This window comes from Terrapene carolina, unplaced genomic scaffold, assembly GCF_002925995.2.
Source record: "Terrapene carolina triunguis isolate 2854851 unplaced genomic scaffold, T_m_triunguis-2.0 Scaffold212, whole genome shotgun sequence".
NCBI lineage: Eukaryota > Metazoa > Chordata > Testudines > Emydidae > Terrapene > Terrapene triunguis.
The window spans coordinates 6,397,294-6,423,907 of record NW_020664563.1 but is presented as its reverse complement, the minus strand read 5'-3'; the positions used below and the strand labels follow the sequence as shown (position 1 = coordinate 6,423,907).

Sequence of the window (26,614 nt, the reverse complement as noted above, 5' to 3'; positions counted from 1 at the left end):
GAGGGTCACCTAGGGCCTCTTGCAGAGCTGGGGCCAGCTGTTCTGTGCCACTGACCTCGGGGCCCGGACCAGGAATCGGTGTTGAAGGAGGTCCTGTAGCAGGGAGAGAAGCCGTCACAGTCTTCATGCCCCCCAGGGCGGGCCGACTGACGGTAGCCTCTGGCACTTGCGGCTCGGACGGGGCTGATCGGGAAGCCCCAGACGGAGTACCCTGGGCCTGGTGGTACGCCCAGGATGTCCAGAATGGCCATTGAGTGGGCCCCTGAGTGGGACCCTGCCGCTGCCCCTGCTAAGGCCCAGCTCCTGACTCCAGGCAGCTATGGTCCAAATGGCTGCGGTCTGAAAAACGCGAACCCGCCTCCGATCCCGAAGAGCGAGAAGCAGAACGTGAGGGCCACGGTGGTGCTGAGCATATCTGCATCGGGTCACATCGATGAGGCAACAGGGAACGGTGCCACGATGCTGGGGAGCGGTACTGAGACCTGGAACGGCGCCTGGATCTAGATCTGGGCTTAGATGATGACCGGTGTTGAGGGTGGCGTCGGGTGCGGGATCTGCTCCTCGACGATGACCAGCGAGCAGAGCAGTGCCGCGACCGGCGATGGGAATCAGAGCGGCACTGTGAGTACAACTGGCGCCACGAGTACGACCAGCGCCGCGAAGGAGAGCGGCGTCGGGATTGCGAGCAGCGGTGGGACTGAGAGTGGCGGCAGGAGCAGGATCGATGCCATGGCTCGATCGACTGTGCCAACAGGTGGATTAGGGCCTGCTTGCCCCGGAATGGTGCCACGCGTAGAGGCACCAGGGCCTTGGAGTGTGGCTGAGGCGATGCCAATGCCGTCATGCCAATAAGATCCCTTGCAGCCACAAAAGTATCCAGGGTAGACGGCAACTGGACCTCAACCATGCTGCGTGTTGGGGAGTCCAGCGGTACTGGACTCAACGGCTCTCCCCTTGGGGCTGGAGTCAATGGTGCCAAGGCCATAGGCTGTGCTCCTAGACGCTCCCTTCTGGGACGCATCTCCACAGGCAGTTCCAGGGAAGCTGGTCTCTGTGGAGGCGGGCCACCCATTTCCAGCTTCTGGTGCCACTTCTGGCCAGGAGAATGGGAGCAGTGCCAGGCCGATGATGTCAGTTGCAGTGCCGGGGAGCATCAGTGCCATGGGTCTCGATCAGAGTCCAACCATGGTGCCGCTCCTACTGCTGCTGCCGGGGCACTGCGCACCAAGGCACTAGGTGCTGGATCTTGGTGCGCCGCAGGAGGCTGAGGGCTAAGAGGAGCTATTTTAAATGAAAGGCCCGCTCCTTCTTAGTCCGGGGACGAAACCCTTTGCAGATCCTGCACTTTTCTGCTTGATGAGACTCCCCCAGATACGTCAGGCAAGAGTCATGGGGGTCGCCCGTTGGCATAGGCTCAGAGCAGGAACCACGGGGCTTGAATCCCGGAGCCTTGGGCATGAGCCCGAGAGAAGAATCGGGGAGGAGGGGAAAGACCTCCCAACCCCACTAACACTAAGTAAACCAACTATAACTATAAACTATCAACTATTAACTATTAGGAATACACTAGGGAGAGTGGAGTGCAAGTGAAGCAGGACTCCACAGTTCCAACGACCATCACGGGCGGTAAGAAGGAACTGAGGTGGGTCAGCTGGGGTCTATATCGAGCGCCATGAAGGCACCACTCCAGGGGGCTCCACAGCTGACCCACCTGGTGTTGCTAGGGTAAAAATTCTCCAATGGCCATGCACGCGGCATGCACACACTAGTTGGAATTGATATGAGCAAGCACTCGAAGAAGAACTTAAGTCGACGTAGCTTATATGGACTTACAGCAGTGTCTACACCATGCTATGTCGATGGGAGACGCTCTGCCGTCGACAGTTTCTGCCTCTCGGGGTCATGGAGTACTGAAGTCGACGGGAGAGTGCTCTCGCATCGACTTATTGGGTCTTCACCAGACCCACTAAATCAATGACCACTACATCAATCGCAGCAGGGCTGATTTAGCCCTTACTGTAAAGGCTTCTACAGCATTCTGAATGCATTTTGCTGAATCAGAATATTGATATAAGAGACATCCAATCTTGGACCCCATGGTTGTGGAGTTGCTAAGTAATACTCTAATACAGAGATGTGACAATTTAACTAACACTGTATGTGCCCTGGTCAGTGAACAGAAGTTATTGTGTATTGGGATACAAGACTTTCCTGCATGAATGCACTGATCTAGCTTAATTGGAGCCTGTGGGAAGAACAAATAAGATGACGACAATGGTCCTAGAAAAGGACACCCAAGCACACACTTGAAAGACAATGGACAAAGTTATTAGCTTCAATGATCTTACATTCTGTCTCCAACAAGTTGCAAGCCTTATTCTGCCAAGGCTGGGAACTAACAGATCACAGAACTATAACAGTAAAAGTGACTTGGTCTCGAGGTAGGGGACGGGTGACTAACCAGCAAAGGACTCCTTTCTTACAGGTGGGGGAGAAAAATGGCTTGTGCGTTAAGGCAACAGACTGTACCAGCCAGAACCTAGAGGTCTCAGGCTGGGGGGCTTCTACAGGAAGCTTAGCCCTACCAGGATCCCCATGCGGAAGATAGTTGAACACCTGCTATGCTAGACACATGTCTAGTCTGTTTTATTCTTAACTGCTTTTGTTCTAAAAAATATTTTATTTTGCTTTAAGAAGGCTGTCCGGCCAGTGGCGACTACTGTCATTGCTTCTGGAGGGAGCAGAACAGCAGGGTGTGAGGCTAAGTCAGGCCTGCTGAGGTAATCACGGTTGATACACAGGGGACAGCAGCCAGGTCCCAGTCTAATTAGGAAAATCGTTTTTTCTGTCCCAAGAACAATTACTGCTTGAGGCCTGAGAGGCAGAGCACTCAAACGCAGTTAGTCCAGTAACTGTGATATGGCGCATGATGATACCTGGCCTATTTTCAGTGCTTAACAGCTAAGCAAAAAGGCTAATTGTACTCAACTGAACTCAAGTCTCTTGCTTTTGGGGTTGACATGGAAACTTTCTTGTCCCCATCGCTTTCTTTTTAAGCATGACGTATTGTAGAATAATCTGATGTATAGGCTTGTGTGCTGTCACTTTTCCAATATCTACTGAACTTTGATTGGCTTTCATATCCTCAACTATATAAAAGTTATTGTTCCTGAGGTCCATTTTACTTCAACCCCTTATTAAAAGTTCCCAACATGTCTTCCTTTACGAATGGTATCTCACAGCTAAATTGAGATCACTAAGGCCCTTTGCCAGAATGTCCTTGGATATTCAGAGAGGTCTGGAATGCAAGGAAAGAATATGTCAAACAACACAGACCGATTGGCAAACATTGCAGGGCAGCAGAAAAACAATGATCTTATCTGGAACAACTCATACATAGTGGTCTCTCACATTTTCCTCAACTCTTTCCATGTAAGTAATCTTCAAAAATGCAAGACTAGAAACATTTCAGTACTGTAGAACCTTCTTAGCAACCAAAACATCTTCCCCCAGAAAAGTCTAATGCTCCCACTGGGGTTCTGTCTCACTAAACTAATTTTTTTTCTTGGTGTATTGACTCATGAGCATCTTACACACCAGGATTCAGGTGCGAATTCATCACAGGTGAAATCCTGACTCTACTGAAAGTCAATGGCAAAACTCAACAGAGCCAGGATTTCATACCATATCCCTGAATGAAACACAAGCAGAGCTTACAATAGAGATTGATAAAACATACCAATGTCCTACAAAAATGTGTACACATATAAAACAATAATATTACTAATATTTTGCACTTCTCTAGGGCACATTTTAGCCAATAAGCTTTGCTCATGATTATTACATAGAAATAAAACAGAAAATATAATATTATTGCATACATCAGAATCTATAGACTAACTCCACAACAGTTTTAAGAGCAAGCAAGCTTCTGTGGTATATAGCTTTCAACTGAAGAAGGCAGAGGGAGGAAATAGGGGATAGTCCTGTTAAAACAGGAGAACAGTCATATCAAATTTTCAATACTACTATCAAAATTCACAGCTAAGTTCTGTTCAGCTACGACAATTCACTTTCCATGATCACTATGGTACATTCAAACAGCATTATTCATGCAATGGATCTAAAAGCTTGCTATATATTGTAATTATTTCACCCACCACAGAAGTGAAGATATTACCCATGTGATGACAACTACTAAATCCACCTAAATTTGCCAAGAGGAATTTAGGAAGGTGAAAAGTAATTGCCTGAAAAGAAATATGGTCAGAATACTCCTATTCTTGGTCCCAAGCACAGACATTTTACATAAGAACGGCCATACTGGGTCAGACCAAAAGTCCATCTAACCCAGTATCCTGTCTTCCGACAGTGGCCAATGCCAGGTGCCCCAGAGGGAATGAACAGAGCAGGTAATCACCAAGTGATCCATCCCCTGTCGCCCATTCCCAGCTTCTGGCAAACAGAAGCTTTAATGATCACTAGAAAAACAGAACCTCCAGCAGCATGGTGGCCCAACATCATTATGCTACGCACACTGGTTCAGTACCAATTCAGATGGAAGAGCCCCACCTGAGTTGCCAACACCCTTTCCTGCAGAAACCTAGGTTTTCTTTGGAGGTGCTCCATTCCAGCACTGACCACACTCAACGTTGCTCAGCTTGTGAGATCTAATGAGGTGGAATAGCTGCAGGCCTTTGCACTAAACATTTAAGATGAAATCATAAACTGCAAACTAATCTAAAGTGACATGAAAGAAGTTACCCACAAATCCTACTCTGATCATTGAACAAGACAGAACCAACAGTGGTTTCTAATATTTACAAGTTTAATGTGGCTAACGTTGTCACCTGCACTTACTTTTGTAAGATGGTAGATAGTTATATCTAACATGTTCAGGGACCTTTTCTCTGAGTGAAAAAGCTGTTGGTGAACCATAAAATACCATAAAATACCTAAAACCTACAATCCTTATTAAGTATGGCCTCACATAAATAAAGAGTGATATAAACATTTTAAAAATCCTATTAACCAGCATTGTTTTTTTAAGAATTTATGTGGTTTTGAAAGGGGAAATTTAGATACAGACTAGTATAACAAGTAAGATTAATTTTGCCATGCAAATGCAACTCCCTCTTATGTAATAAAAAGGTGTGTTTGTATAACAAATATTTTCACACAACAGGCCAGTGTTTACTAGTACTCTTTCAGAATACAAGCACGTCACATTCAAACAGGCTCTTAAAATGGACAAAGGAACTCAACCTACCGCTATAATATCCAGTGTGTTATCACAGACTTTGCGGATCTCAGCATTTTTGTCATGCATCAGGTCTATAAGATATGCTGGAGCCTCTGGGAAGAAATGGTTAAGGATGTAATGCTGGTTTTACCACAGGTTTGGACTCTTCCAACTGGCATGAGGAACTGAGTATCACACTGGGGAATTATTCACAGCATGTGAGAGCTCAGCCTTTTTTTAATGGTTCATGCGCTAAATAAAGAGATATAAATTCACATACAACTTCTAATGAAAATGAATATATATTTGTTTTATTAAGAATATATTCTCAATTTTGTCATGGGAAATGCTGCCATTCGGACATCTTTTTACAGTTTACATTTTGTTCAATTTCTCTAATTGCTGTGGCATAGCTTAGTATATTTTCAAACCTTAAAAAGCTGTAAAATTTAAAGACTGATTTGCAAATTATTTATCCTAGGTAAGAATGTTCAATTGATGCATGTTTGTGGTACAGACTACAGTATTTTTAAAAGTCTGATCTTATGTGGATGAATGAGGTGTTGTTCAAATTGCATTTTTTGTGGCTGTGTAGATATAAAAACATCTGAGTTTTTCTTAAAAACAAAAGGTTAAGAGTGGAGGTATTTTAATCAATTAGATTACAGGATGTATATGAATTTAAGATCAAGGAAATGAAGGGTGAAGTACTGAATTATAAACTAAGCAGCATCCTAAATGCCATGGTGGGGGTGTAGGTGAAGGAGGTAGAAAAGAGAAGGGAGAAGAAGTGATAAAGACTGGCTGTTGTAATGACAATGAATTGTTCATGAAGCTGGGCAGAAGTGAGGAGAAAAACTGCAGATCAGTACCCATCATGTTTGTTCTGGAACAAACCAGCAGCAGCTTTATTTAGAATTTTCAGCAGAGAAGACAATTAAAAAGTTAATTCTGCCTGCCTGTGTATGTTGCTTTAGCTTTGACTCTTCAAGAGAGAGTCAAGGTTTGGATCCAAAAGAACCCAACTATATTTCCTATATATCAATCTCTATTTCGATGTTGTACAACACAAATGATTTCGAATAGAAAATAATGTTGAGTTGTATAATTGTGGGAGATTTTGATCAGATTGATAGTAAATCAACTAAAAGATTTATCTACTTTTGAATGTAAATAAATTCCAGAGAAGACTGTTAATTTGTGGTCTAAACCTTAGTAAACAATGTGCGCAAGGAAATGGTTATGCTGGATGTCATAAATACATACACACAGGCAGCAGGTGTCAAGTTATAACACAAGCAGTGAAATCATTTTGTGAGAGAGGGAATGTCCTTTATCAGACTTGGATGTACGAGATAGATTTGTACACAGCTCAATGCCAAGGATAGCTCTGAAAATGTTCTTCTTTCAACTTCCATCATCATTTTTACTTGCTATAAAAATGTTGACAGCTATCCCAAAATACAGGGTGCTACGTTTCTACAAGATTTCCAATTGAATGGTTCATCATATGAAAAAACAATAACTGTTGATTTACACACACACACACACACACACACACACACACACACACACACACACAATAAAGTCTCAAATTCAAAAAATGATTCTGTTTTCTCTCAGCATGAGCCGACAGCTTCCTGGGGGAAAAGTAAAGATAAATATTTGGCAGACTTGGTCCAACGTTACCAAGCATGCAATCACTTCAGTAAATCCCAGGACACCTCAAACTCTCCAGGCGGACTAAGCTAAGAGAATGTAACCTGGGTGAGTTAAGTAAGAGAAATGTGTGCTTAGGGGAAAGCAGCTTTTGCAACAATGAAGTAGAGGATGATACTGGCCTGAGGGAATATTATCCAAGTTTAAGAATTGGTATCCTGCAACTTTCTAGAACAAAAAACAAAAATTTTGATATGACAGAAAGGGGATTTTCCACTTAGCTCTGGAAGGGCCAGAAATATCAGATTTTAAAGCTGTAATATTATTATACCTGGAAAAGATACTGTAGGTACTACTGGCAATTTTATATAGCACTTAGTGTGTGCTAGGTGCTTTATAAATATAATACAGAAAAGATCTGTGACACGAAGACCTGACTCTCAGGTTTTGAATCAGGCCCCAGTTTAAAACAAAACAAGAGAAAACAAAGAGTGAGAGATGATGATGACTGGAGAACAGGAGTCTAATTAAGGTCATGCAAATTGAAGAAGGTAAGTGAAAAGGCAAAAGGTAGCAGAGGCAATGGGGCCATTAGCACAGAAAAGGAGGAGAGCCAGGAATTGAAATCAAAGAGGAGAGATGATGGGAAGGAACCAGGAGAGCAATACATGACAGCGGCACTGAGGATAAGAAGGTAAGAGTTGGAGGACACATGCTTCTAAGGGGGAAAAATGGGGATCGGGGAAAAGGGGAAGAAGAGATTGGAAGCAGCAGACATATGAAAGAACAAACACATTTTTCTTCTCCATCTGAACCCTCTAGAGGTAAAATCATGGTAACTAAGGCACCTGCCTTTACAGATGCAAAGTTACAAGAACTATTCCCATTAAAATATTTCAAACATTTATTCAATAATTTTCCTGTACAGTATGTGGCAAATACATAATACAGTGTGGTGTGGCACAATCAAGTTTATCAACACTCATTTGGAATGGCCTATATAAGACATGCCAATAAAACCTTTAAACTGCACTATGCCATCTTATGGTACTTGTATACCTGTCTTATGTCTATAGTGTTCAGCCACTGTTTCAAATTCAATTAATTCTAATTACAGAGAAATGGTGGTTTAGAAAACCATAGTAAAGCTTTGACACATGTAACAAATTCTAATTATAGTAAGTTAAGTACTGTAATTCTAAACGTCTGGCCTTTATAAGAGGATACGGGTCTCCTTGATGATGACGTCTCTGGTGGCTTGGTGGAAGACCATCTGGTAAAAGACATAGATGATTTGGCAGACAAACTCATCATCTTCCTGCTGAGCTGCAAAAAGAAAAAAGTATTTCCTCAAGTCTCCGAGACAGAGCACTTTGCTATTGTACATTAATGTTTCAAGAGTTGTGTTGGGCTCTCAGGAGAGCCAAGGACTCTGGGATGCATTTTTCTGGTGGCTTATATATACCAGACAATCCCTGCCAGTGTGCACAGAACTTTTAGGACCTGATCCAACTTCCATCAGAGTCAATAGAAAGATTCCAATTGACTTCAGTGAGAATTAGATTAGGATGCGAGAAGCACAGAAAAAGTAAGTTCACTAGACCATGTTCATTGCCATTTTGCTATTAATGGAATGACATCACTGTGCTTTTCATTGGAGACTACCTACTGCTATCCTGCAGGCTAAAAAAAAATGAATGGTGCCACCTGGGTCAATTAGAAACTACAGATGAAAATCAGGCCTGGAACAAATTAAGTAATATACCATTTAGAAGTTCAATGAGTGCTGGAATAATTCCAGATTTGGCCAGCATAGCAGCACAGGAGTCATCCATAGATACAGTTCCAATCATGATCACCACTTCCAAGACAAGGTCATCTTCTGCAGAACCTGGCAAACAAAACAGCAGAGAGCTGGGTATTTAAGAAAACACTTTGCTGAATCCTTGAATGTTCTTATTCTTACTTAAGGTATGTCCAGACTACCCGCCGGATCGGCGGGTAGCAATCGATCTATCGGGGATCGATAGATCGCGTCTCGTCTAGACGCGATGTATCGATCCCCGAACCTGCTCCCGTCGACTCCGGAACTCCACCAGGGCGAGCGGTGGTAGCGGAATCGATAAGGGAGCCGCGGCCATCGATCCTGCGCCGTGAGGACAGGAGGTAAGTCGAAATAAGATACGTTGACTTCAGCTATGCTACTCCCGTAGCTGAAGTTGTGTATCTTACATCACCCCCCCGCCCCAGTGTAGACCAGCCCTTATAGACAGTTCTAATTTTCCAACAAGCTAACATTATGCTAATTAATACACCCAAAAGATACTAAAGCAGCAAAACCCAATACTGCAATAGGATTAGAATATGATAGCAAAAGATACTACAATTGGAAAACAGAACATCATGGAAGACTAAACCACTGTTAGCACAGACCTGGTTTTAGTTTATCCTTGAGGTATGGAACCAGTTTGTACTCTTTCAGCACAAGCTCCCAGTCCAGGTCAGGTAAGGTCAGATTAGCCAGTGTTCCCAGGCATTCTATCACAAATTCTTCCTCTTCATCATTAGAGATTTGAGCTGCTAAGTCACCAACATAATCCTAAAAAAAAAATATAGGTGGGTAATTAGTAAAAGTACTGCACGTGAACAACATGGGATTTTGAAAGGTTCCTAACTCAGTCAAAGCAAAACTTATTTTCACCAGAACATTCAAAAGGCACATCTCCTGAATGAGGACTATTTTCAAGCCAAATTTAATTCAACACCTTAGTTGCAGACTAGTTTTAAAAAAAATAACAATTTCCCCACTTCTAATTCTCTGAATCTTTTTGTTCAAGCTTTTCGAGAACATTTACTGTAGGTAGAGAAAAAACACCCACGTATGGAAAATTTCAGCCCCCAAAAGGTAAAAGTTTTAGAAAGCTACCACAAACTGAAAAAAGGGGGTTAGAATAGAAAATATTATGGAATCTTAACCACAGAAGTGGTTTCTGCTCCCAAAAAACCCCTGAAATGTATGTGAAGTTACCTTATGTGGTTTACAGCTATGGATTTTACTAACTAGCAGTGCATGACAGTTAAAAGATTTGATTTCATGCAGTACCAACTTTATTAAGAGATTTGCCAATTAGAATTTTAACTCATTATTTAACCCAAATGTTTTTTTATTCTAAACTACAAATTCTTTTCCATATTTCATTTCAGTGAGTATGTGTAATTAATGCTCATGAGATTGCTGGACAAGCAGCGCAGCCCTAGAGAATTAACTTGACACAATCAACTCAGGGTTAAACAGGGATTGGGAATGGCTGAGCCATTACAAACATTGAATCTATCTCCCCTTGTAAGTACTCTCACACTTGCTTCTTATCAAACTGTCTGTACTGGGCTATCTTGATTATCACTTCAAAAGTTTTTTTTCTCTTACTTAATTGGCCTCTCAGAGTTGGTAAGACAATTCCCACCTGTTCTTGCTCTCTGTATGTGTGTATATATATCTCCTCAATGTTTCACTCTATATGCATCCGAAGAAGTGGGTTGTAGCCCACGAAAGCTTATGCTCTAATAAATTTGTTAGTCTCTAAGGTGCCACAAGTACTCCTGTTCTTTTTGCGGATACAGACTAACACGGCTGCTACTCTGAAACCTAGAGAATTAAGTCGCTCAAGAGTTATTAAGTAGCAAGAGATTCTTCACATTGCTCTTGAACCTTGATTTGAAGGAACCAGCTGTAACAGGGAAAGGATACTTCATTCTGTCCTAGATTTCTCTGTTGAGAACAAGGTTTAAGATTAGTGCTATCTGTTTTTGAACCACTGACCTAGACATAAAAAGATTCTACACTGTAACCAACCACCAATTCCTTGAGGCATCCAGAACCCCTTTAAAATACCAACTGAACCAGCTTTATAAAAACACGGAAATGCTAAGTAATACATGAAACTCAAGGGTATAAAATTGTTTGTTTGTAAAGATAAAAGCCAACCCATCTTTCAAGCAGCAGCAGCAGTCTAAAGCCAAAATCCCTTCCAATGCAAAGGGATAGAGGGTACTGAGAACGTATAGCGAGTGCTTACAATAAACAGGTTTTTAGTTGGCTCATCATGTTGTGAAATGTTCCTGATCATCTTCATCAACAATGGATCTTTGAACTTCAGAGCTCTCTTCATTAACAGCTTCAATCCGTTTCCTGAAAAGAAAATGGTACGTGGCAAATCTCCCAGATCATATTAAAAGCTAGAATCAAGTCTTTTGCAAAAAAAAAAATCAGAATTTTTTTCTTATTAACAAGGCTTAAAGGACAAAGGGAAATAATCCAGACAAAGCAGAAACTATTTTGTTCTTTCTGGCCATAATTAGAGGGACAAATTTCACCCGAATAAACTCCAAGACGTAATATAAAACAAATATATAATAGCCAATATCTCAATTATTGAATATTAGGACTCATCACCATCACAGAAAACCGAACTAAATAGTTCAGTTATCAATTATAACTCTAATAGAAGCAACCCACCTGCTAAGCCTCTGCTCCCACCACTACTATGACTACCCCAATTCTATGTAGCCATCACAAACTCCTGCTCTTAATTTTCATGTCAAATTCTCAAACACCACCTGTCCGTCTTAATATTGGTAGTTTGAGGAGATATGAGTCTGGATAGGTTTCTTGCAAAGGTATTTTAAATAGAGGTACTCATATATGACAGCCACTTTGCCCGGTGGAGCTGGCAAAGGCTATAAACCAAAGCACTCTTAGTACATGTCTAGGGAGCAAACAAGCCCTTAACCACACTTTGGACACTACAGGAATAACAGAACTTTCACCAGACTCAATCATTTGATATTGTGGGCCAAATCACTGTCTTACTGATGTGATTCTTTGGGACAACCTTGCCTGCCTGATATTAACAATTACTTTTTTATTTTTATACAAGTTTTTGTATGGACTATTTTTCTGTGACAAAGCACCAACAAAGGAAGCAGCCCTCAGGCTAGTCAATATATAAATAGCCCTACTGAGAATATAGCAAAGGGTTAGGTCTGATATGCTGAGCAAATCAGCAACGAAAGATGATTATGCAGCAGCAGAAATCCTGTTTTCATAAAAAACATCTCCAGTCAGAAAGAGAAAATGTGATGCATGCACAAAGTTGTGTCTAAGTTAGTGAAAAAGTAAGTTTTCCATAGCTATAACTCTGAAAGGAAATTATGTAAAAATGGCATTATTGTACTGCTTGGTTATCTTTTACTGATTCCAGACCAAACAGGCTTAGTTTGCAAATAAAAAAAGGTTGTTCTCTAACTGTGAGCCCTGCCAATTTGGTCTGGGTTCTGAGTGTCAAACTGGGTTCTTTCCTTCTCATGTATACTCATCACTAAAAAACATCCTGCAAACTAAATTATTCCCTCAGTGATACTTGTGCAAGTCCACTGTCTTCTGTGTCGTTTGCACATGTATAACTGATTGGAATTTAGTAAAAATAGAGTTGTTGATGCACAAAAAGGAATAGAATCCAGCTCACTCTGTTTTAGAGGTGTTGGCTTTGAAGTGATAATAGGACTAAAAAGCAATTAAAAATTATTTGTTCAACTACACTTGACAGAGCTTGATGCAGAAATCACTGGGTAAATTCTATGGCCCATGCTATGCAGGGGACCAGAATAAATAATTGTTCCTTCTGACCTTAAAATCTATGAAGCAGTTGCCACTGAAGTTAGTAGCTAGGATTCTGAATACATACAGGGAGCAAATGGTTGATTGAGAATGTGCCAGTTTTACGGTGTCATTTCAGAGAAGAACTGCACTTTAAAGTTGTGAATTAGCACAGGGCGTTCAGGAAAAGAGAGAGCAGCTTTGGAGCAATCGCATGAAAAGTAAGCCTGTTCATACTATGCAGCTTGTAAACACCAGCTTTGAGGGACATAATCTTAAAATAGATCAAATTGTATCTTTCCATTAAAAAAAATAGTAAAAGAGGCCCTGTGTTACTTATTCATGTCTGGAAACAGAACCCCAGTTGCCTGTAGGAAGATTTTGGGGTGAATTCCATAAAGAGTTACATTCATCCCACATAGTAAGGGTCAGGATAAGCATAAAGTTTTCAATACGCTAGTCATCAGTGATTTCATGGAACTGTTCACCACAGAATTGGAGATACTATGGCTCAATAGGGGGATGAGTGACATTAGGGGTTGACCCAACTATGCACATACACAAATGTTTATTACATATGTGGTCTGAATGTTTTTCTGCTGTCATTAGTTGTATTACTATTACATTTGCCAACAGGGTGCTAGGCACTGACCCAAAGATATGCTATGAAGCTTCTGCACACTTACCTTCACAGATAAGCTGCACATTTCTCTTGTTAGCAGCAAGGTTAATGCAGAAGGAAATGAGCTCCAGGTCAATGCGTTCATCAGGGCACTCAAAGAGCATCTTCATTAACTACCAACACACACGAGTCATTAAACTTTCCAAAGCATGAGAAAAAAAAACAGAGCAATATTCTCAAGCCAACTATGCTAATCTGAATACTTTTCATATTCAGGATCTCTACATTTGCTGCCAACTTGTAATGGTGATTAATTTGGAAGGACTAGGGTTTGATTATTTGTGGACAGCCAGAGTTACTAACAGTTAAGAATTGCAATTACTTGCCACCTTTTCTAAAATAAACTGAGTTTGTTAAATAAATTCCAGTGATAGGGAGATAATGTATTGTTTGTGAATGGTTAAATTCCTGTGAACAGTTTAAAATCTTGTGTACTAAATTATTCATCCCATGAAAACAGAATACTTCTGTTTGCTTAATGGAATAAAGCACTACAAATGGTTGTTTTATTGTATAATAATCCTACTCTTGCTATTTTGAACTGGCTAAATCTACTCCGCTGCCTATATCTAAACTTACTCTGATCTATCTGCTACAATGTGTCCTTCCCTGTCTAAGCAAACCTACTATCCACTGCACTCATTGCTACTGCCATATACTGCAGTACTGAGCCAGTGTCTCCTTTACTACAGCCCCACTCCTTCAGTAGAGGAAAAAGGACACCTGGAGTAAAATACACATTTCCCACAGTCTGCTCTAATTGCTGTGGTGCATGTTAGTGACTCCGCTGATGATGCTACAAAGAACCAACAGCTAGCTGCCATTCCATATAATTTGTTCCTATATATTCACTGGTCTGTCACAGCTTACATATCAACCCTAATTTTGTCCATTTTAAGTCTGCCTTAATTTTTTACAAACAGCAAATCCAATATATAAATAGCATCCAAACATCAGTCTATTTCTCAGTCTTCACTTTTCACACCATGCTGTAGATTTGGTTCAGCTACTGACTCAAAAGGTAGACCACCCCTACTGCAGCACCAACCCCAATTCTGTAGTGCATCAGTCTCCCATGTAAGCACTGACAAAGCCAGACTACTTAGCTTGCAAGACCTATCAGAATCACAATGCAAGGTAGCATGGGTACAAGACTGGATAAAACAAATGCACTTGAAAAGAGGACAGATGCAGGGGCAGTAGATATAATGAGTAGATCTCAGTTTGCAGCAGGGGTAGGGGCAGGGAGAAAGAACTGAACTGTAACTGTCAAAGTAGTTGCACTCTTGCCCCCTAGTGGTAGCACCTTGGAATGATTAAGTACAAGATCGAGTGGGTATCTACCAAAAAATATATTCAGAGAAAGGACAATTAGGAGGCATCAGTACTGCAGGTAAATCCTCCACAGATAATCTGTTGGAGGAAGTTATCTGGCAATTTATCTATACACAATCAAGTTGTCATTCCAAAGAGGCTGCCAAATTAATAAAAACACATTTAGGTCACAATAGTGATTAATGTGCGCTCTCATTCATATATAAGAGCTGTCGATTAATTACAGTTAACTCACGCGATTAATTGCAATTAATTTTTTGTTAATCACACTGTTAAACAACAGAATACCAATTGAAATTTATTAAATATTAGTGGACGTCTTTCTACATTTTCAAATATATGGATTTCAATTATAACAGAAAAAAAAAATATATATATATATATAATAATAAAAATAAATAAATAAATAAATAAATGTCTTTTAGTGCTTTCATAAGGTGATGTAAAAGCCATTGTTGATTTCCTCCTTTTCTTAAGCAAAGGTTAATCAGCCCTGATACTCACATATTACAAACATGAATTAACCAGCAAAGTCCTATAGAAAGTTCAGCAAGTAGGGGATGTGACCTTTCAGAAATTACCCTCCAGAACTTTCATTTTAAAATCCCTTCAAATTATTTATATATATTTTAAAACTGAAACGTATTCTGTGCTCACTGAATGCAAAAATCTATGGAAATTAAATGTTGAACGTAGTGGGGTCAAATTGTCATTACTGAGCTACTTCTCTGTAAAAAGAAATAAATATACTCCAATTTCAATTAAACCAGTTCAAATTTTAAAATAATAGTTTTGTATGAACTCCGTTTCCCATTATGTCTTCATTTAATTTGATTGCTCCTCGTGCCACTTCAAAAGGGAGCGTAATTGCTGCCAAATAGGAAATATTAAAATTAAATTTGTTCTGCTTTTACCATGTCCATTGTCATCTTTTACTGATTTAACAGGAAGGCAGTAAAAAGGCTGCAGCATGTGCATTGAAGAGGCAGTAGTGTTCAATCAGACAAGTCCCATATTGAGTATCAGATACCACAGACCCAGGACTGAAATCACTGTGTCTAGACTCTCTGGCACCTGACTTCACTTATTTACCAGTGACCAGAGGCCAACCCCCACAGCTCTCTGTTCACATACACCTCTGTCCAACCCCCTCCTCAACCCCAATTCAAACATCTTTGAATGATTATGCCAGAACTGCATGCCTCAGGAATCTCTTCTGACCGGTTACTCCCTAACTCTGCTGTTTGAAGTGATGCTCTGGTTTCTGAACTTCAGCAGATAATGGCGGACAGGAGCAAAGGGCGCTGTCAAGAGAGGACGTTTACCAGCATTAAACTAAAAAGAAGCTTATAGATCAAAGAGGAGCGAAGCAGGACAACCGTGGTGGAAAACATGTGGGGAGCTGAGGAGATCCTTGTACACTGCTCAGTGGTAAAATATTAAATATCACCATAACATCACTGCCTAATCATGCTCTTTGATTGGCCAGGCTATTACCAATATATGCCTTTATAAGCATCTGGATGGCATTTGCACCTATTTAAACAAAACACTCATTGCTAAGGTCTAAACAAGAATGAACTGTTAATACTCACTTTTAAGTGGAACTAGAATAATGCCCATTAACTCCTGAAATCCACAAGGATGCTTACCTGGGAGAATGCAGCCCCTTTCAGATAATTTAAAATGTTCAAAGGAAAGACATAGGCAAACAGACCCAATGGACCTGCAGACTGCAAATGTGACAGAACCAAGTCCCAACCCTTTGTGCAGATAGGATGCACTGGCAGCTCTGCAGAGGTGACACTCACCATGCAATGGAGCAGGATAGGGCTGTTGTGCCCTATTTTGGTCACATTCACTAGCCTCTCCTATCCCGTCCCAATGGGTCAGTAGAGGAGAACCTTCCATGAAGGAGAATTCAACTAACTCATCAGCTAGCTTGTGCTGTGATCTAGAGCTTTACTGGGGTGAAAGGGAGCGGATTTTTCAGTGAACGGGGGACTACGTGGGAAAGAGAAGTGTATTCTGCCACCTGAGATGTGCACCATAGCCCACCAGTACACACCCAGATGTGGCCTACTGCTAATGGAGTATGGTTGGCTCCTTCATTTTACATTAAAACAGAGTTAAATACAATCTGGGGGAGTGGTAGAGTGACCAGATGTCCTGATTTTATAGGGACAATCCCGATATGTGGGGCTTTTTCATATACAGGCGCCTATTACCCCTCAACCCCATCCCAATTTTTCACACTTTCTATCTATTCACCCTAGGAAGGGGTGAGGGGCATTTTGAGGGGCAAAGAGGGGAGGGGGTCACTTTAAAATGTTCATTTCTCCCCTCCTGTTCCAACCTCTCTCCCTTACAATTAGCTCTACACACCAGCTGCAGGTGTACAGATGTTCATCACAAGGGACCAACTGGCAAATCACAGCGTGGCTTTGGATGAACAGGGTCTTCAGCCATAGTCTAGTATAGGATTTAATGAGCACGGTAACTGTTCATCATGATCACAGATGGCCTTAAAGTTTTGCTAGGCTTTATGAGCCGGATATAAAGAACAATGAAATTAATGGGAGTCTATTTACTACAACGGGCTTTGAACAAGGGTTACAGGCACAACTTTGAGCAGCCAATGCCTATCAGAACAAGCATGTTAGTTAAATATTATTGAAATTTCCATGGTTTTTATATTTGGCACTAGGGGCTTTTAAACCATGCCCATATTTCCCAAAAATCACATAATAACTGAGCCCTAAAGTGCAAAACAAAGCCTCTGGTTTTGGTGGGTGACAATTCAAAAGTAGTGGGTTCTCTGTATCATTTGGGCTTCTTAGCATACAACTTCATCCTGTGGCAAACACAATCTACAGGATGTTTACAAGAGTATTTTGCAACATACACTTGCTATTCCCATCAGATCCTCCTTCCTCCCCCCTGACTTGGAAGAACATTACAACTTTTACCATGACAAGAAATGTTCTGAAAACTTTCCATGGCAACTTCCCATCATGGATATGCTTGATGTTAAAAAGATGTTTGGCAGGAAAGAGAACAGAGTGGTGCAATTCTAAAAAAAGCAACCAGAGACCTTTTTACACTTATGAGATGGAGACTCTATCCTCAACTCTAACCTTAAATCAGTACCCTGAGAAACTGACTCATATAGTTGTTTAAAAGATCCAGGCTTTTTTTTTTTTTTTTATGAAATTTTGTTTATTTAGTCCCTACAGACAGTGAGAGGCACCAAACAATCCTTAATCTAGAAGGTAGGTAAAAGGTATTTCTTTCTCAACTACACAGTTTTCATGTGTCCTTTATGTAGTGGGACTGTAGTCAGAGCAGAGATAGTCCATGCAGTGATGTAACATTTGCTTGGCTGGTTTCCAGCTCATACTCTGTAACATTGCAGACAATGACGTTCTGATATTTAAAATGGGATTGGAAAGGAGTATCTTTTGAAACTGCAAAAAGCAAAGCTCTCCAGGACATATACAGTAATTATATAGGGAACCAATTGTCATCTCCCTTTAACATGGCAAATCTTCTAGTGGTGTTTTCTGGTTGCTTATACCCTTGGCAATAAGCTGATGTGCCTTATTTGCCAGCAGCACTGACAAAGTCTGTCACCTATTCCTTCTTAGAAAGGCTGCTTAAAGGTAGTCTAAATGGTTAAGCTGCATTATTAATAGAGGCTCACAGTTATTTGACTGGAAAGAAACATGGTTGTTCACATTATCACCTGAAGGTGTCACTGTGACCTCTGCTACCGGGAAGGCGACAAATAGAATGTTTGTGGTGGAATGCGTCTAGAAAGAAAACACATACCTGTGGTATACAGTCTGTGTACGCAAACATCGATTTAAAGCGGTCGTCCATGCTTATGTGATACAGAACACACATTGCTACCTGTCTGTAGCTTTCATTTGCTAGGGAGAATAAAAAACACAACATGAATTTATAGGTCAACTAAAATCCCCAACACTGTAGTTACTGTACATTCATTCCTATTTCTCCACTAAAGTCTAATTCTTTAATTAAGATTATGATAACACTTTTTAAATTCTCTGTTGCTTTAACAAGATTATTTTTTATTAAAATGTGTGACACACATTAGTATTAGCGAAAGATGCTGGACTGACAGCCCCTGAGGATTAGTCTTCTATTTATCCACCGATCATACACAGCATAGGCAACGGCAGTGCCAGCTTCCTGCACAATGTTATCGGGGAATGTACGTTCATTCCTACTATGCAGGAATCCACCTTCTATGACTGAAAGGGGAGTTCAGTCTCAATGGCCCATCCAAACCTTCTCTCTGCCAAGAATGTCAGCAAAGGAACAAATTAAGGCCAACTAGGGTGTTGATGTGGATGCCAAGCTCTGAGAACTAACTTTTTCCACATACACAACACTATCAGAGAGTTTTCTATCAGCGCTGGAAATAAAAGAATGTAACAGATGAACAACTGCAGTAAAACTGGTTATATAAAGTGTCATTTAAGCATTTGTGAGGTGCAGGAAGGCAACTGAACACAGGTTAGATAAACAACACAAAAGCTGCATAGAACACATTATAAAGAAAAGAAAATTGAGTGTTTTTGGATTGACAGGTGTGACATTTTGGAGATCACCCAGACCAATGAGGGGTTCTGTCACCGCCCGCCTTGTAGCTTTAACTGCCTTAATGCTGTGCTGCTATTTCTCAGAGCTCTGACACCAGTAGCCAGCCTTCAAGCATAAAGGTTTCACCCTGGCTTGCACCGGCCTAGTTACTCCTTGCAGGGTCACCTCAACCTCCCCTTTAGCTCCCGAGTCTCCCCAAGTTCTTAACTACCAGACACTTGGACAGTTCCCATCTGATTCATCACCCCTGAGGAGGTGAAACCAGCTCCCAGTCATCAGTTCACTTTGGAGGACACACTCCAGATGGTTTGCACACCAGTGATAGCCTTCACTTCAAACCCCTTCCCTTTTAACAAGGTTTGCAGGGTTTTTTTCCCCTTTCTTCCAGACTATATTAATTCATGGTTACACAGTGCAGGGGAAATTCCTTATGAGTTCAAGACAGGGATTTTATTTTCAGTTTCAATGACTTTCCATGTAGCAGTCCATGATTGTTCTTCCCTGGAATGTAGGACGCTTGGTGCTTGGAGTTAGTTTTGTGTAAACAACTACCCTGGGAGGTGCCCCTCCCTGCCTGACTGCTTCCCGACACTGTTGTGAGACGATGGTGTTGGTGCACCCGTGTTGCAATTACAATGTTGTACACACATATACATGCATATATTCATAACCATAACCTGTATACAGCTCTCCTAATGACCATCAAGTTCAGAACATTACAAGCTTTCTTAAAAGACTTTACCTGACATATCTTTATACACAAATAACATTGTATACAACCCATTGATTCAGTTGCTTATTCTTTGGGGTTCAGACCCCCCTTTCTTCCCTTGGACTGTCTGGACCCCGATTGTCACAATGGGATACATACTTTATCAAGTGTAATATTGGTGATAGGCGGGATTAGTGAATTTATCTGAAAACTCCTATGGATTGAATCAGGATATATAGCAGCCACCATTATGAAGTCAACATTTGCCTGCAATTACCACACAAGGTTATTTGAAATGCCACAATTCCCCCTATATTTAGAACAGGAAATAGAAGTGGGACATATGCGATAGCTTGGCAACGAGTTGATGCTTTAAGACAACCATCATAGTTAAACTCCTCCCACTAAGTGTCATTATGAGGGACCTAGGTCTCCTTTATCAGATCAGAATATTGTGCCTCCGCTTAATGATTTGTCCTAAAGCAGCACATACATTTGCCATTACTTTTAAGATTAATTTATAAAAATAACATGAAATCCGGTCAGTGGTTGCTTTAAGAAACTCACCATTTGCCAAGAGACGCTGTGTTCTTTCCTCTGCTAAGCATAAGGGGAAATTGATCCCTCAGATACCATTGGGAGATAATTTAGCAACAGCTGTCTTACCTTGCAACCTCTGGCCCACTTTAGAAACAGTACTTTTCTATAGTAACTGGGGAAAGAATCATGTCCAGCTTTGGAAATAATTCTGACTAATGCTAAGATAACACAATGAATATGTTGCAGTTGTGAAGATGTAACCTATGCCATTTTTAAGCAAATATGGCAATTTCCTTTCGTCCATTTTTTATTTTTCTCTAGTAGAGATAATACATACCTCACCAACCCGTTTCCATGGAGTGAAATTGTAAAGCCAACTACAATATGAAAGGTGCAGGGCCAAACAGCTATAGATACAGCTAGAGGCTTTAAAAAGAGTGAGGCATGCTATCAAGTATCAGGGGGTCAGAATAAGGAGTTGTTTACACTGCTCTCAGAACTTCCTTCCCCATGTCAGCTTAGGAGTCGGATGTCTGACTTGTGTCTTGCTGGCCCACACAGGAACCTCCAAGAGAAGCAAAGGATGATGGATCCTCTAAACAAAGGCCTGGTCTACACTATGAGTTTAATTCGAATTTAGCAGCGTTAAATCGAATTAACCCTGCACCCGTCCACACAACGAAGCCATTTATTTAGAAATAAAGGGCTCTTAAAATCGATTTCTGTACTCCTCCCCGACGAGCGGAGTAGCGCCGAAATCGATATTGCCATTTCGAATTAGGGTCAGTGTGGCCGCAATTCGATGGTATTGACCTCCGGGAGCTATCCCACAGTGCACCATCGTGACCGCTCTGGACAGCAATCTGAACTCGGATGCACTGGCCTGGTAGACAGGAAAAGCCCCGCGAACATTTGAATTTTATTTCCTGTTTGCCCAGAGTGGAGAGCACAGGTGACCACAGAGAGCTCATCAGCACAGGTAACCATGCAGGCTGATAATCGAAAAAGAGCACCAGCATGGACCATACGGGAGGTACTGGATCTGATCGCTATATGGGGAGAGGATTCCGTGCTAGCAGAACTTCGTTCGAAAAGTCGAAATGCCAAAACTTTTGAAAAAATCTCCAAGGGCATGATGGAGAGAGGCCACAATAGGGACTCAGAGCAGTGCCGCGTGAAAGTCAAGGAGCTCAGACAAGCTATCAAAAAACAAAGGAGGCAAACGGTCGCTCCGGGTGAGAGCCGCGAACATGCTGCTTCTACGCCGAGCTGCATGCAATTCTAGGGGGGGCCGCCACCACTACCCCACCTCTGACCGTGGATTCCGAGGCGGGGATAATCTCAGCCACACCTGAGGATTCTGCGGACGGGGAAGAGGAGGAGGAGGAGGAGGACGCGCTTGTGGAGAGCACACAGCACTCTGTTCTCCCCAACAGCCAGGATCTTTTTCTCAGCTTGACAGAAGTACCCTCCCAAGCCAGTATCCAAGACCATGACCCCATGGAAGGTACCTCAGGTGAGTTTACCTTTTAAAATATAAAACTTGTTTTAAAAGCAAGTGTTTTTTAATGATTACTTTGCCCTGAGGACTTGGGATGCATTCGCAGCCAGTACAGCTACTGGAAAAGTCTGTTAACGTGTCTGGGGATGGAGCGGAAATCCTCCAGGGACATCTCCATGAAGCTCTCCTGGAGGTACTACAAAAGCCTTTCCACAAGGTTTCTGGGCAGTGCAGCCTTATTCCGTCCTCCATGGTAGGACACTTGACCACGCCATGCTAGTAGCAACTAATTTGGTATCATTGCATGACAAAGCCTGGCAGCGTATGGTCCCGGAGTTTGCTGGCATTTAAGCAACATCCGTTCTTTATCTCGCTGTGTAATCCTCAGGAGAGTGATATCGCTCATGGTAACCTGGTTGAAATACGGGAATTTAATTAAGGGGACAGAGGTGGCCATTCCTACTGGGCTGTTTGCCTGTGGCTGTAAAGAAATCCTTCCCTGCAGTTAGCCAAGCGTGGGGGGAGGGGGGGGGAATTGGCCCTGAGCTTTTCGCGTTTGGCTAGCAGGGATCTTCCCTGATACCAGCCATGCGGTGGGGGGAGGGATAAAGCGATCATCCAGAGAATTGGATGGGGGGGGGGGGAGTTTGTTTTCTGCTGCTGAAGGTTAACAGGAAAACCGCAGCACTCAACGAGCTTTGCTTGGTATGTGGGAAAGGAGGGCGCAGAAGCCGAAAGACAATGGCTTACCATGGCCGCATGCAAGCCGAATTCTGTTGCCCGGACCTGCGTCTGTGATCTCTAGCAGCAAAGCCACAGGCACTCAATATTAAGAGGCAAAATGAGACCGTGCACAGAAATCACATGTGCTATGTAATGTGAATAGTGTTTTTTTTAACCATGAAAGAGTATAAGCATTGTTCTGTAAAATGTATCTTTTTTAAAAATTCTCTCCTTTTTCCCCTCCCTCCAGCAGCTGCAAATTTTTCAAGCCTCCCTCCTCCGTCCCGAAGCCTATCTCAGATAAGGCGTCGGAAAAAGAGGACGCGAGACGGGATGTTCGCAGAAATCATGGAATCCACCCGCAGTGAAAGAGCTCATCTGAATGAGTGGAAGGACACGGTTTCAAAGTATAGGAAAGATGCCAGTGAACGTGAGGACAGGAGGGACCAACGTGAGGAGAGGAGAGACGCTCAAGATGAGAGGTGGCGGCAGGAAGATCAGAGGAGGCAGGATGCAACGCTGGGGCTGCTGCGTTAGCAAACAGACATGCTCCGGCATCTGGTGGAGCTTCAGGAACGGCAGCAGAATCACAGACTGGCGCTACAGCCCCTGTATAACCCCCCTCCCCATGTTCCATAGCCTCCTCACCCAGACGTGTAAGAACACAGGGGGGGAGGCTCCGTGCACCCTCCCATTCCACCCCAGTGGAAAGCCCAAGCAAAAGGCTGTCATTTTTTTAACCTTTTTTTAGTGGCCTTTTCCTTCCCGCCGATCCTCCTCCCAAACCCCACCCGGGTTCTCTCCCTCTTTTTATAATCAATTAATAAAGAATAAATGATTTTTAAATGATAGTGACTTTATTTCCCTTGAAAGCAAGCTGTGATCGAAGGGGGAGGGTGGGTTCCTTACAGAGAATGAGTCAATAAAGGGGGCGGGTTTTCATCAAGGAGAAACAAACAGAAATTTCACACTGGAGCCTGGCCAGTCATGAAACTGGTTTTCAAAGCTTCTCTGATGCGCAGCGCTTCCTGGTGTGCTCTTCTAATCGCCCTGGTGTCTGGCTGTGCGTAACCAGCAGCCAGGCGATTTGCCTCAGCCTCCCACCCCGCCATAAAGGTCTCCCCCTTACTTTCACAGAGATTGTGGAGCACACAGCAAGCAGCAATAACAATGGGGATATTGGTTTGGCTGAGGTCTGACCGAGTCAGTAACGATCGCCAGCGACCTTTTAAACATCCAAATGCACATTCTACCACCATTCTGCACTTGCTCAGCCTGTAGTTAACAGGTCCTGACTCCTGTCCAGGCTGCCTGTGTATGGCTTCATGAGCCATGGCATTAAGGGGTAGGGCTGGGTCCCCAAGGATAACTATTGGCATTTCAACATCCCCAACGGTTATTTTCTGGTCCGGGAAGTAAGTCCCTTGCTGCAGCCGTTTAAACAGAGTAGTGTTCCTGAAGACGCGAGCATCATGAACCCTTCCCGGCCAGCCCACATTGATGTTGGTGAAACGTCCCTTGTGATCCACCAGTGCTTGCAGCACCATTGAAAAGTACCCCTTGCGGTTTATGTACTGGGTACCCTGATGCTCCGGTGCCAAGATAGGGATATGGGTTCCATCTGTCGCCCCACCACAGTTAGGGAATCCCATTGCAGCAAAGCCATCCACTATGACCTGCACGTTTCCCAGAGTCATTACCTTTGGTAGCAGCAGCTCAGTAATTGCTTTGGCTACTTGCATCACAGCAGCCCCCACAGTAGATTTGCCCACTCCAAATTGATTCCCGACTGATCGGTAGCTGTCTGGCGTTGCAAGCTTCCACAGGGCTATCGCCACTCGCTTCTCAACTGTGAGGGCTGCTCTCATCTTGGTATTCTGGCGCTTCAGGGCAGGGGACAGCAAGTCACAAAGTTCCATGAAAGTGCCCTTACGCATGCGAAAGTTTCGCAGCCACTGGGAATCGTCCCACACCTGCAACACTATGCTGTCCCACCAGTCTGTGCTTGTTTCCCGGGCCCAGAACCGGCGTTCCACTGATAGAACCTGCCCCATTAACAACATGAGCTCTAAAGCACCGGGGCCCGCGGTTTGAGAGAATTCTGTGTCTGTGTCCATGTCCTCATCACTCTTGTCGCTGCGCTGCCGCCGCCGCCTCCTCGCCTCGTTTTTCTGGTCCTAGTTCAGCATAAACTGCACGAGAATGCGCGAGGTGTTTACAATGTTCATGACTGCTGTCTTGCGCTGAGAGGGCTCCATGCTTGCTGTGGTATGGCGTCTGCAGTGTTTACCCAGGAAAAAAGGCATGAAACGGTTGTCTGCCGTTGCTTTCACGGAGGGAGGGGTGAGGCTGTACCCAGAACCACCTGCGACAATGTTTTTTGCCCCATCAGGCACTGGGATCTCAATCCAGAATTCCAATGGGCGAGGGAGACTGCGGGAACTATGGGATAGCTATGCGATAACTACCCACAGTGCAACGCTCTGGAAATCGACGCTAGCCCCGGTACATGGACGCACATCACCGAATTAATGTGCTTAGTGTGGCACATACATTCGACTTTATACAATCTGTTTCCAAAATTCGAATTCTGTAAATTCGGATTAATCCCGTAGTGTAGACATACCCAAAATAATGAACTAGACTAAAACTGGACCAGATTCTCAGCTGATGGAAACAGGCATCGCTCCAAAAAAGTCAGTCAATGGGACCTATACTGGTTACACCAGCTGAGGATCTGGCACAATTATGTTTAACAAAAACGACAAAGCTTTTCATTCTTGTAAAAAACCTTTACTTCTAGTAATCGAAATTATTAGCTGGGACAAACAGCAAGTTAAAACTTTCCTTTGAATCTCAAGTGCTATTAAGATAGTTGCAGCTTATTTCTAGACCAGTGGTTTTCAACCGGGGGTCCGCAGACTATGTCTAAGGGGTCCACAAAAGGTTGTCGGTACCACAGAACAGTGGTTTTCAACTTGTGGTCTGGAGACCAGAGGGTCCGCAGACTATGTCTAAGATTTCCAAAGGGGTCTGCACCTCCATTTGAAATTTTTTAGGCGTAGGCAAATGAAAATGGTTGAAAATCACTGTTCTAAACAACAGAATATAGAGGTCTTGTATTCTTTCACTCCCTTTCCCAACTCCTGTTTAAGAGCCAGTAGAATGTGGAGGCAAAGGGTTTCTTGTGACTCTCAACACAGCCAGATTTACACAAACAAGCATCTGTGGCACAGAGAGTTTCATACCATGCCTATAGAGCATCTCAAGCAACATGTTGAATGATATTTCCAACCTGTCCAAAAATTCAAAATGGATCCAGCTATTCAACTTAAGTAGAAAGTGTCTAAGGTGCTACAGTAATGCCTACTGCACCTGATACAGAAAAGTTCAAAAGACGCATGGAGGTGGCAGCACTACACAAATGCAAGAAGCATGAAATTAACAATGGCTGAAGAAAAAGGAGAATTAAGGAGGAACCAATGCAACAAAACAAGGTTTACGGAATCCAGAATTCCAGACTTATTAAGTATCTAGACATTGGGGGAGGGAGGCAGAAACCAAAAACTAACTACGACCATCTTACATTCTATGGCTACTTTAGCACTCTGCACTCACCAGTATTAGGAATTATCTTGGGGTTGGAAAGGAAGGTTTTTGGGAGCAAGACTTACTGTCTCTTTAATACTTTAATCCTTTGTATTTTCTTAATGCAAAAACCCTCATACATCATTACTGTTGCATGGTTAAACCTTCACTCTGTCCCTCTTGTGCACATCCATTTCAATACAATCTTTGATGATTACGTACAATTTCTCAAATTCTGGAATATAATGGGATATGATTTTTTCTACATCCTTATGTACAGTATGTAACCATGTCATTAAAGACTATTATAATACACATGCACAAATGGCTGGAACTACAGTTGCCTG

The 26,614-nt window shown here is 42.5% G+C and overlaps 1 protein-coding gene across 1 annotated transcript in view; it reads right to left on the bottom strand.

Moving 5' to 3' along the window:
* Nucleotides 1-26,614, bottom strand: part of LOC113407532 (kinesin-associated protein 3) — a 146,938-nt gene that overhangs the window by 79,137 nt on the left and 41,187 nt on the right. The window contains exons 11-17 of the mRNA XM_026656142.1: nt 18,406-18,506; nt 13,244-13,352; nt 10,978-11,090; nt 9,335-9,500; nt 8,667-8,792; nt 8,129-8,227; nt 5,270-5,355 (exon numbers count right to left, since the gene is read on the bottom strand). Of these exons, the coding sequence (XP_026511927.1) occupies nt 5,270-5,355; nt 8,129-8,227; nt 8,667-8,792; nt 9,335-9,500; nt 10,978-11,090; nt 13,244-13,352; nt 18,406-18,506 (800 nt within the window). The remainder of the gene's footprint in view (nt 1-5,269; nt 5,356-8,128; nt 8,228-8,666; nt 8,793-9,334; nt 9,501-10,977; nt 11,091-13,243; nt 13,353-18,405; nt 18,507-26,614) is intronic.